Raw genomic sequence first — 12,334 nt, forward strand, 5'->3', positions numbered from 1 at the left:
ATACATTAGATATTTTCGTTATAAAACGCAATATCATAAACTTCAAAATAAGTTTCGCATATACCAAACCTTGGCTTTAAATTAAAACCGTGATCAGATATGATGTTATTGAAGCAGATGTATCTTAATATTAATATATCTTAATATTTAATATTAATTCATTGAGCTTTAATAGAAATATTAAGAACGAATAATTTCACCTAAAATATTTATTGCATATATTCTCATTTTATTTGCAAGTACTTCTATCTTCTGCAGCATTTTATTGAACAAACAAAAATGTCATATCATCTGGATATTCTGAGACCTAATAATATATTATGTGATTATGAATTGACATGATTGTAATGTAGGAAGGAATAGAGTATAGTTTAAACTTTTTCCTTGATTAATGCAATGTGGTATAGCCAGTTTTATCTTTCGTACCTGTTAAATTAATTTACTTATTATCTTCATATATAGAAAGTTACTGATATTTTTGTTTTTGTAAAATGAACTAACTGACTCCATCTGTCAATATGTCAGGATATTTTGTAACTTAGATATACCAGTATAATAGCTTTAAATTGACAAAAAGTCATAATTATTTCAATATAAATACTGCTGCACCATTGTCTTATACAAATAGCTTGTCTAAGGAAAATGGCGGATTTCCCAGACATCTTAGCGTGAAACTGATAACGGTCGTCGATTGGCTTATCTGTAAGATGAAAGAAATGTCAATTGACAGATTGTTATATAGGATCCTACTCCCTCGTCAAAGAGTGTAGTACAATGCAAAAATTAAGATATTAAATATGATGTTTCATGCCTTAAACTTGAGAGACATATTATTAGAGTATTTATATATGAATCAAATAACATGGACCCTACTAGCAATTTAATTTTCATACGTAACAAAATATTTCATGTGACAGTTAACTTACAATCAATGTTATGATTCCACCAATATATATTACACCATCGCCAATCGAAGTGGTCCATGACAAGAATTTCACACGCCTGGTCATATGCCCAGTGTATCCTCTACATTGTGGAGAATCTATAATATAAATATGTTACCGGACACTCATGTTTATTATGTAGTTGAACTTATGATAAAACGTTTTATTTTGATACAAAGCATATACATGAACAAGCGTTATTATCATGGGCAATCCGTTGTTTCCTTGAGCAAGGCACTTTACACTCATTGCTAAGTACTGGTTAGGTACACAAACGGATTCGAAAGTGATTTAATAAGCTTATAGCTTCCAACACAATCGAACTAAAATAAATAAATGAGTTTGTCATACGAATTATTAACTGTTAAAATGGTTTAGATCTTATACCGACTATCATTGAGATGATGTAATAGTATCTGAACAATGATAAATTTCAGAGCAAGATTACTTGTTATATACCAAATGTGTGACCAGATTATAAATATATGGTGTGATACAATATAATCCTGCAAATAAAACTTTGTGTTTTTAACTGATAAATTTCAGATTTTGATAATTAGGTCAACAACATACATAAATACAAATTGATGTTACTCTGTAACCTATTTTGATACAAGCAAACTTCGGCATGCTACGACGTTACGGTTTTCTCTATGCAGTAAATGAGGAAGCTATCCCGCTAGCTTACGTAACGTCGGTGGTTCTACTCCGGTGACCATTTGTGCCTGAAATAATGCACGGAAGGGCACCTGAGGTCTTCCTCCACCGGAAACGCTTGAACGTCGCCATATGACATAAACTGTGTCGGTATGACGTAAAACCCAATCAAACAAATGCAGTAAATTGTTTTGAAAATATCACAGTTCCAGAATAATGACCACTCTTTTTTATGAAATGGATAAATAAGGGATAAATAAGGGATTTTGACTTACTTTTAGCTGTTTAAAAAGGATCATTGCGTACATGAGATTATATAGTTCATCAAACATTTTTGGGATGCATTTATCAAAATCACTGTATGATTTACAGCAAGTGTGTATGAAATATTGTTGTAACAAGCTCCTTGTGGTTCAAGCAGATCAATATATTATTTATTGCAAGATGTCACAATTCAAATTGCATCATCTTTTGCAATCACAGAAAGTAGATGCATTTCTACATAGTCACAATTCCTATTTGAAATACAGCTAGTCATAAGTGTTCACAATATACAGCTGCATTCATTGACTACAAACACATGACAAAAACTTCATCCCTCCCAGTTGATTTATATCTCATAGAAATAAAATTGGAAAAACGTTTCTAACCTTTTAGCGAAAAATTCATTTTAGAACATGATATCGGCAAAGTATAAGTGCTGAGATCAACGGTGACCTGCCCATTGTGGTCATCGTCATCAAATGTTACCTGTAGACAAAACATAGTGCTTCCTAACAGTTTCAGAAATAATTATTAGAAAAAAAGAATGGTTTATTTAATTAGCTATATTTGTCAGTAAATGTTTGGAATAAAGTAAATTAAGGGTATAAATATGTAATTTAATCGAACCCTGTCAATTGGCCTGTAACAAAAAAGTATTAGTACATATAATCCTTATAACATAAATTCGCTCAAATAACAATTGCACTAAGAAATCTATGCTTCACATGAATTAAAATCAAAACTTTCAATGAAAAGAGAGCACATATCGTATGCAAAACGATGCGATGGAACTTTCTGAAGTTTTTATGTTCCATTGTTCATTGTCTTCTATGTTTTCTGCAAAAACATGCAATCATCTAACGGTACTTACATTTCCGTATATATGCTGACATCTGGAATCGTTGTACGACTTGCTTACTCTTAGCGTGTGCAATGAAAACATTATGTTCAAACACAACATTCTGCCGAGATAGAAACATGGAAATATGACGAAATCCTCAGTGTAGTTTATAAATTCAAGTTTTAATGCAACAAAAATAGCAACATACTATTTATCAAAATAATGTTATATGGTTTGTTTTATTATCATCGTTATTATAATGATTATTGCAATAGACGTATATGCCTTGACCTATAAACATGAACATAAAGAAAAAAAATGTTATCAAAGTTTTTCAGTGAAATCCGGTACTTTGCTTATCAATTTATTTAGAAAAAAACCACACACAAAAAACTAGCACTGTTAAAGCAACGTTCGGTTGTCAAGGGAATAAAACTTTGCTATAAGGACTTCCAAGAATCATTTTGCTGCAAACAATCAGGTTACGTATTAACATATAAAAGCTGAGCACGTCAAAGGATCTTAGCAGTTGCAAAATAAATTCCAATGCAATAAATGACATTGCATCATTTAAAATAGTTCCTTCACTGTATCATGCACTGCCAAAAATATAGTTGTCTTAACCTGCTAGAATCAAAACCGAATAATGTTAGCTATCAGTTTAGAACCCTGTGTTCACTAAGAAAAGATCAGGATCAGGTTCAAGTGATCCTGATTTTATTTTCATTGTTTTATGTTACTAAAATTAATTGTGTTTTCCTAGAATTAAATTGTAAATATTCAAGATGTAAAAAAATGCTGACTTGCTTAGAAACCAAACTTTTTTTGGATAAAACCAACATTTAACAAAACAAATACAAAACTATTCGGATCAAAATAAGGATCAATTTTAGGATCATGATCAATATTTGAATCAACTGTAAAATGCCCGTATCTTGCAAAAGTAACAATGAATTGATTCTACAACTTCTATAACTTGTTATTGCAAGTCCAAGTTTATCAAATTAATATTAGATATAAATCTATGAGGATAAACAAAGAAGAATATTAAAGTGTGTAAATTTATTTGATCCTGATCTTGATCTTGATTCTTAAATATTTGTGAACACGGTGCCCTGTGAGTCTGGAATCTGTACAGTGTGACCAGATTCAATAACTTTGCCACTAGTATCATTACAGGTGAGTATGGACATCCGTACAGTGTGATCAGATTCAATACTTTTGCCATCAGTAAAATTACTGGTGAGTATGGACATCCGTACAGTGAAACCAGATTCAATACCTTTGCCACCAGTTTAGAAACAGATATGTCTGGACATCCGTACAGTGAGACCAGATTCAATACCTTTCCCACCAGTTTAGAAACAGGTTAGTCTGGACTTCCGTACAGTGTGACCAGATTCAATACCTTTGCCGCCAGTTTAGAGACAGGTAAGTATAGACATACGTACAGTGTGACCATAGAATTCTATGGGGACGCTAAAAAGGTTTTCCAATAAGTTTCCAAAATTGCGATGCCTACTCAATTATTTTGCCATGCGTATATTGTAGCAAGTTGTAACGAGTGATATTCTTTAATATATGTGCTTAAGCTTTGATTTCCTGTTTGATCTAAAAGGTGTTGATGGAACATTATTTAACAAAAATATACATGTTTACCTGTCAAGAGAAGATGAAATATTGAGCATGTCTAGCTCCTCTGTTATATTGTAGCTATATAATGTGTTGCCATAGATATCCACGTATTTTGACAATCCATAGTGTGGCTCAAAGCTTTTCTGGACTAAATAAAAGCAAATCCGAAGTTATTATTATGTACAAAGGGTATAAAGAGTAAAGGCACTGTGTAAAAACTAACAAACTCTTACGTTAAACATTTTTGTTTTATTTTTGCATTACATAGTAGGTAAATACTAGGTATCATGCGATATGGCGTATCAAAATTGAGTCTTTTTTATTCCTACTTCAGAGAGAATCTTTTTACTGTTCATGTCCACACCCAAGTCCTTCCGTTTTATTAAAAAAGTAAAGTTACCTTTCTTATTGAAAGTCTTTATTAGTACAATAACAGATCATCAATGTAAAAAAAACAGAAACAGACCTTTATACAAAAGTAAAGCAAAATGGTATTAAAAAGTCAACAATCCTCCTCTCGTTTATAATAAGATTATTTAAGATTATTATCAAACAACCCACTTACCGTTTGTGACAATTCTTCTAGAAGGATGGAATGCATGATTGTGTTCTATATCAAAGTAAACGAGATGTATCTTTACAAAATCACTCTCAAGTTTCTTGAAATATCCAGTTGCTGTTACTTCAAGATTAAAGACCTGCAAAACACATATACAAACTTTACCTTAACAAATGGGAACAAAGATCAACAAGGCAAGGCGACGGTCATAGAACGCAACCCCCGACACAACCAAGCCAAATCAGCAGGACATCCAAGAGAAACAGCTTCTTATATCTCGTCGAATATTTATTTTTTATTCAAATACTAGTTTTATTCTAAATGTAAATTATCAATAGAAATTACGAAAGTACGGGACGTGTACAGTAAGATCTTGCAGTAAAATATTTGTATTTGTCTGGTACTGCCATAAAACGCTTTCATCCATAGTCCAATTTCAAATAGTTGATCTGATGTCGTGATAACTAGTTAGGCATAAACTTGCCTTATGAGTGTTAAAAGTACACAAATAATTTGAAGAAGTGAAGTTATGTCTATTTTGTTCAATCTATAAACGAAGTTATAAAGCTTTGCATAGACTGAAATGGCTAAATGAATGTGAATATATTATCTTCTGATACAGTATTGATGACTGGATTACACACATTTTCGACGGCATAATTGATCCTTTTTCGTAGATCTTCCTGATTATAAACAGCGAACTTTCCACTAGATGGAGGATATGGCAACGTCTCAAAGCCTGAAACGTGTAATGTATTTTAAGTTAAGCTTCTGAATCATGTATATAAAATATGGTGTCAAGCATGTTTGACGCTACAGGGTTAATGCATCCTTTTTATTTATATATACTGAAAGAAGGAAGTTGAGCAAGTTCGTATAAAATATAATTTTTTGATATGTTTATATTTCATTCAACAAAAACTCAATGACATACATCTTCAAGCTTTTAATTCCATTTGTAAATCAACAAGTAAATCGAAAACAGATATTGAATTCTCTGGATTCTGTTAACCGAAAATGGTAGGGATGTAAGGGAAAACTCACAAAAATGTCAATATCGAGTATGTCCTCCGTTAACAGCAAGTACAGCAGTACATCTTCGTCTCATGCTGTTGATAAGTTTTCGAACAACATGTAGAGGAATTCTGCGCCATTCCTCGTGCAAAGCCCGCTCAAGATCACGAACGTTGATGACGTCATTACGTTCTCAAAGCTTACGCCCAAGATGGTCCCACATGTGTTCAATTGGCGAAAGATCTGGCGATCTGGATGGTCATGGAAGAACAGCAATGTTGTTACGCCTGATAACATTCTGTGTGTGCCTTGCAGTGTGTGGCCGGGCGTTATCCTGTTGCAAAATTCATGCATGTTGTAACAGAAACGGGACAATAACTGGCTCCACTATCTCGTCACAATACCGCACTGCAGTAAGGTTTCCGACTACTGTAATCAATTCAGTTTTACCACGATGACAAATTCCCGCCCATATCATCACACTGCCTCCACCGTAACGATCGCGTTCAATAACGTTTTCCGGATCAAATCGCTCGCCCTTTCGCCTCCATACACGTAACCTTCCGTCAGCAAAGGAAAGATTAAATCTTGACTCGTCGGTAAAAAGAACATCATTCCACTGTGCACGGTTCCATCTTTGGTGAATTCTAGCCCAAGCGACGCGATCCTGTCGATGACGTCGTGTTAACGGTATCCCCACGTGAGGTCGACGTCCATGGAGTCTGGCAGCGTGAAGTCTATTGCGCACTGTCCTGTCACAAATTCTAGTACCGGTAGAATTTCTGAGGTGATAAGCCAACCTGCGACTAGACATAAATCGATTTCGCCGTGACGTCACAACAATATAACGGTCTTCTGCAAACGTTGTTTTTCGTGGTCTACCCGAACGTGGCATATCTTTTACATCCCCTGTTAGCTGATATCTAGTTTTTAGACGACTAATAGTCGATTCGCTTACGTGAAATTGTCGTGCAACTTCCCACGCGGTCATACCAGCATTTAGCATAGCCAATAGCCATATGACGTCGAGGTAACGTCATTCCTGGAGCACGTCCCATTGAATAATTTTCAAAATTAAATGTGGTTAATTTGTTTATGGTATAAGATTGACAAGGCTATATTACGTTTGGATTTTATACATGCCAGATTTCGTGCTGCACGTGCTCTCCGTGGTTTACCAGTTACTACACGTTTTGACGTTTCATAACCACAGATGCTTAAAACAGTACAGGGAATCTATGGTATAGGTCAAGCTAGACATTATAACAGCATAAAACATGTATACATACATTGTCCCTAAATCTATATGTACCCCTACAGAACTTGCTAAACTTATTTCTTTCAGTATATTTCTGAAGAAACACATTTAACTCGCGAACCAACCCACTGAGTGATGGTTTAATATTTGAATAAATTCCGAGGTATTTTGCAGAATGCTTTTGTAGAAAACCTTTAACTTTAGTTACGAATTTATCAATATACTAGTATTCGTTAAATATCTTTTACGAGTTATATTAGAAAAAAAAATCTTACTTGCATCCCAATGTTTTAATAAGTTGTGATGTAACGCTATGTATCCATCTTCTATGCTACTGAACACAGTTTCACGACAATATCCTATTTGAAATGTCTGTAAAATAATTAGCTTGTGTAAATATGTTTCCTTATTATCTCAAAAGATTTCTCAATGACACAAATAAACATGTTTTATCAGATTATTCAACAAAACCTTTAAGTTGTCTTTCAAAAAGTGATTGTTATGGGCTTTAAACCATACTAAAATATATAACATTGCTTCAGCTTTTGCAATCAAACATTGTCAATCTAAATACCTTAAGAACACACATAAAGTTCTAAACATGGGTGATTGATTCTCTTAAAGTGTATAATATTTCTACATACAACCTACACATTCACTGTATTCCAAAACGTAAATGAGAGTATTTTAGATCAAAGCACGATACGTCTATGGGTTTAATACAAATTGCACTTCGTTACAAAATGTTGCAGTCGTATCGCCTATTGTTGTTTGTATTTCATACAATATCTAATCACCAACGGCCGTCAGGGTGGATATGTAGGCAATTTTTGCCGCCATCAAACAATGTTACATTTGAGCCGAGTCACGACAAAACCAACATAATGGGTTTGCGACCAGCATGGATCCAGACCAGCCTGCGTATCCGCGCAGTCTGCTGTTCACCTACAAACCATATTTCAAGTAAGAAACTGATAGCGAACAGCATGGATCCTGATCAGACTGCGCGGATGCGCAGGCTGGTCTGGATCCATGCTGGTCGCAAACGCATAATGTTGGTTTTGTCGTGACGCGGCTCAATTGTTCTTTAATCTTTACATACCAGTATTGTCAGGTAGCAAGTCTTTGCGATGAACACAGCAAACCAAACTAGGTGGATGACACTGATCCAGCAACCATTTCTCTTCCATTTTATCGGCGAAAATAAGAAAAATCTCAAGGCGAACACTAGCCAGGGAGTGCCTGCATTTTTAAATTTCATTAACATATCATATAAAAGAATCCCCGATCATTATTAAAGAACAATGTAAGGGAGGCAATATAGTAATTTTATTAACTTCCATTTCTTTTTTAATATGATTAAAGTTTCGTCCAAGACACTTCATACAATAATTACTTCTTTTAACTTAAATCGCTGGATGGACAAATGGTGTTAATAACATTTTTAAATCATATACATGAAGAGAACACGTACATGTAGTTGAATTAATCAGTATGTTACATAGACATTGCGGAAATCAAACACCCAAATCTAATGAATCTGATCGCGTAAAGCAGTGCATGGATATTATTAATCTATGAATTAAATTAATGTTCATTAATGTTCATCAAGGAAATAAAATATAAGAAAAATGTACGTAGATTTATTTATAAGTAAATAGATTAATGATTTACTTAAATCAGTTACATGTAACGTGCAGTTAATGTCTGATGTCCCATATTTCTACTTTGTAATTAACACACTTATAGCTTTTTTTTGCATAATTTTGACTTCTGTTGATAATGAACGTGGCCGTTTGGCATGTGTTAATTATTTTTTGTTCACTTAAAATTATTTACTTGTATAAAGATTATTTTTTTTATCAAAATCAGCATCAACTTGAAAGCATGTTGCCTAAAACAATAAACAAAAACATCAATTATGAACTTAAATGAATTTAATCAGATATTAAATAATTCGTTTTCGATATTAAATCTCTTTTAAACATTTCTTTTCGTCAACTCACATTTATTATCTTTCGGTTTAGACGGTTCTGATACGAGATTTGCTCCATCTGTTTGTGTTAAAAGAACAGTTTCCTCATTGTCGTTGTCAGGATCTGGAATTTCATCTACACAATTAATTTTAAATACATTGTTTATAAACTGTGAGAGAGTGTAGATTTTATAAATGTTATATACTACACAACAATGTAACATTAAAGAGATATATAATAAACGCATTATTTTCATTGATATTTTTACTTTATAAACTGTTTTCAAGTATTATTTACTGTTGTTTGTTCTTCTGTATAATTGTAAATATTGGTAAAGATAAAACATTCTTAATAAAGAAATTGTACAGTATTGGCAACAAGAGCAGAAGGTGACATATCAGCCGCTGATCACGAGACATAAATTAGTATAGAAAAATGACTGATCATTATAATCTTAACCATCATTTATAAAGGTAAATAAAAAGTTGTCGAAACGGAATTAATGCAAATGAAGCATTTAATTCGCATTAGAATTTTAAAATAAGTATCAATGTGATCTTGACATAAAGACCTCAAAATAAAAAAGGCCATGATCAACCTTCCTGTTAAGTATAAAGACAGGAAATCTAATGGTTAGCAATACATTGAGCAGACTTCGATATGGCTACCGAACAGATGGGCGGACATTCAAATGTTTCGATTTTTATGGCTATCTCGTTTTCATTTTAGCCACATACAACCATATTAGCTACAGAAACTGGAATGAATAATATCAGTGCAAATTAGGTGTTCTTATTGTTCCTATAGTTAATATCCTCATTAAACCCAAATGTAAGCACTAACACGTAAACGGATGCACATATTTCCTTGATCGACGAAAACCTGAAACTTTTTTTTTATTCATTTTTTTTGCAGTCATTTAAAAAATTTGATCTCATTAGTTATAAGTATTTTATGTGACAACGCAATGAATCCAATAATGTCAACTCGTACACTATGTCTATACATAGACAAGCGCCATATGGCTGCTGTTATACATACTTTAACCACCAATTTAAGGCGTTTGCCTAAAAATTCTTACGGCCAGAATAAAAACTGTTACACGATTTTGAATTTGTATATTTCATCATAAATAAATCAAAGTCATTTCATTCTACTACACTTAACAAAACAAAAAACCCGCAAAATATACGCCACAATGCACATTTGTTTTGAACATTTCGATTATAGAAGAAACTCTTTCCTCAAATTTTCCCCAACATGTTTAATATAAACTATCATTTTTCGTGTCTTCTTCGTGGTTTTTTTTTTAAATAAATATTTTCCTATACTTTTAAATATATTAATTTAAACAGAATAATATCTCTTTCAGGTAATTTTTAAACTTTGAACATAGAATATAAGGAAGAACTTTGTTTTGTGTAATCGAGTTATTTCGAAGTAGAAGGTATAATTTGAATTGGAGAAAAGAACATATTAAGATCCATAATTTCACTAAAAAAAGACGAACGTAGCTCTTCGTTATGTTATTATGTGCTTAAGAAAAGCAAACGCTTAACTATCAATTTCCAAACAATTGTTTACTTTAAAAAGGACAAATCGACATAACCGAGGTTTTCTGAAACTGAAACTTGAAAAAAAATCGAAATTTTAATTTTTTTCAAAACTCAATACCTGGCATAATGGACTTAATTGAATACAATTAGAGTATAAGTGCAAATATGAGTCATTTAATTGTACAGCTCAGATATCCCATACTGATTCTGAATGAAGATTAAGGTTCGAGAATGGTATCTTAACATCAGTCAGTTGTGCATGGATTGTCCTTAAATCAACTCTTATTCAGTCATCGGAAATATGAACATGTTTTAATTTATGACATTAAAACAAAGAAATATAAGTGTTACTCAAAAAGTGTTATACTACATGTATAAATCTTTTATTGAAACTTATGTTAAGATTTTTACATTTCTCTTGAAAAATGTAAACCCGGGACTAATTCAAGTCCATAATTCAAGCAACTTAGCAATATTTTTTATTTCTATGGCCATTTGTCATTAAGATAGAAAACACTATTTGTCAAAAGATTTGTCTTTAGCTCTTTTATATGCACTAGCAAGGATCAAATTAAAGTGAAATAAAATACATGAAACAATCGTTGGTAACTGCTATGCAAATAAAGTTATTATAATGCAAATCAATACGTACAGATTGAGATTCGTCGTTGCTGGCCATGTTATCTGAAATGGGCAAATACAGTTTATGACACAAAATACCATACACAATGGTTCAAGCTTCTTTTAAACATCCAAATGTATAAACCCACACCACAGGGGTAAACATTTAATAAATTGAACTAAATAGTAAAAAAAACTTGTCATTGCCAAAATTACTGTACCAGCTTATGGAAGATTTGGCTGTTTTGCTATGAAGTTATTCACTTGGAATTTTCTACATGTCTTTGGATCACTATCAATGCCCACTAACTGTAGCATGAATTGAGACACAGTAATGATCCTTTTGTAGCTTAGAAAATCAATGGGTGAAGTTTTGCATGCAACATCAATCTTCAAAACTACTTTAGGTAGGTATTCACTTGAAACCGAATCATTTCAGGGTCAAAATAGCAGGTCACAAGGTCACAAGGCTAATAACTTAAGCATGAATTTTGACTAAATTTTAGGCCGGTTTGAACTTTGACAACGTTTGGTAAACGTGTTGCGTGCAACATTATTTTTCAAAACAACTAAACTTATTCACTTGAAACTTTGCAGATCACTATTTAATGCATATAACTTTTTCAAGGATTTCGACTGAATTATGGCCCCTTTTTAAACTTAAAATTCTAAGTTCAAGTTTTTCATACAACATCAATCTTCATAACTTGTAAAACCATTCACACGAAACTTAATCTATGTCTATGGATGTAATGTAAAGGCATTGAATATTTTCGTACACGCGTGCTTCCATCAAAATTGCAATCATTAAACAACGCAATAAAAATCCATCGCCACCTCACCATTGACTAGTTGACCATATGTGTATACCAAAATGAGTGTCAGAGTAGAGCTAACTGTGTATCAAATGTTTACTTCCGTTTTCGGCTCATTTAACCAATGCTAACATTAAACACTATTTCCGTGTCTGTCTATTTCCTCATGTGGATTGCGAAACTTTATCAATTAT

At 32.8% G+C, this 12,334-nt stretch overlaps 1 protein-coding gene across 1 annotated transcript; it reads right to left on the reverse strand.

Annotated features, from left to right (window-relative positions):
• Positions 1-262: 262 nt before the first annotated feature.
• On the reverse strand, positions 263-9,388 carry LOC132725012 (uncharacterized). Its single transcript, XM_060710005.1, has 10 exons — positions 9,179-9,388; positions 8,275-8,414; positions 7,448-7,544; positions 5,545-5,639; positions 4,907-5,039; positions 4,366-4,489; positions 2,737-2,827; positions 2,252-2,351; positions 927-1,042; positions 263-307 (listed from the first exon to the last, which is right to left on the reverse strand). Exons 1-10 carry the CDS (start codon positions 9,369-9,371, stop codon positions 263-265), a joined length of 1,134 nt encoding a protein of 377 aa, XP_060565988.1. The 5' UTR covers positions 9,372-9,388.
• Positions 9,389-12,334: the final 2,946 nt, after the last annotated feature.

The sequence above is a fragment of the Ruditapes philippinarum genome, unplaced genomic scaffold (assembly GCF_026571515.1).
Source record: "Ruditapes philippinarum isolate M1 unplaced genomic scaffold, ASM2657151v2 ctg20993_1_1_1_1, whole genome shotgun sequence".
Classification (NCBI taxonomy): Eukaryota; Metazoa; Mollusca; class Bivalvia; order Venerida; family Veneridae; genus Ruditapes; species Ruditapes philippinarum.

Excerpts from the sequence above, each read along its gene's own strand:
- LOC132725012 (XM_060710005.1), bottom strand. The coding sequence starts at position 9,371 with ATGTTACATTGTTGTGTAGTATATAACATTTATAAAATCTACACTCTC. Across the intron at positions 4,490-4,906 it reads TAGAAGAATTGTCACAAACG|TCCAGAAAAGCTTTGAGCCA; the intron begins GTAAGTGGGTTG and ends GCTTTTATTTAG. Across the intron at positions 2,828-4,365 it reads ATTTCATCTTCTCTTGACAG|AATGTTGTGTTTGAACATAA; the intron begins GTAAACATGTAT and ends CTATCTCGGCAG.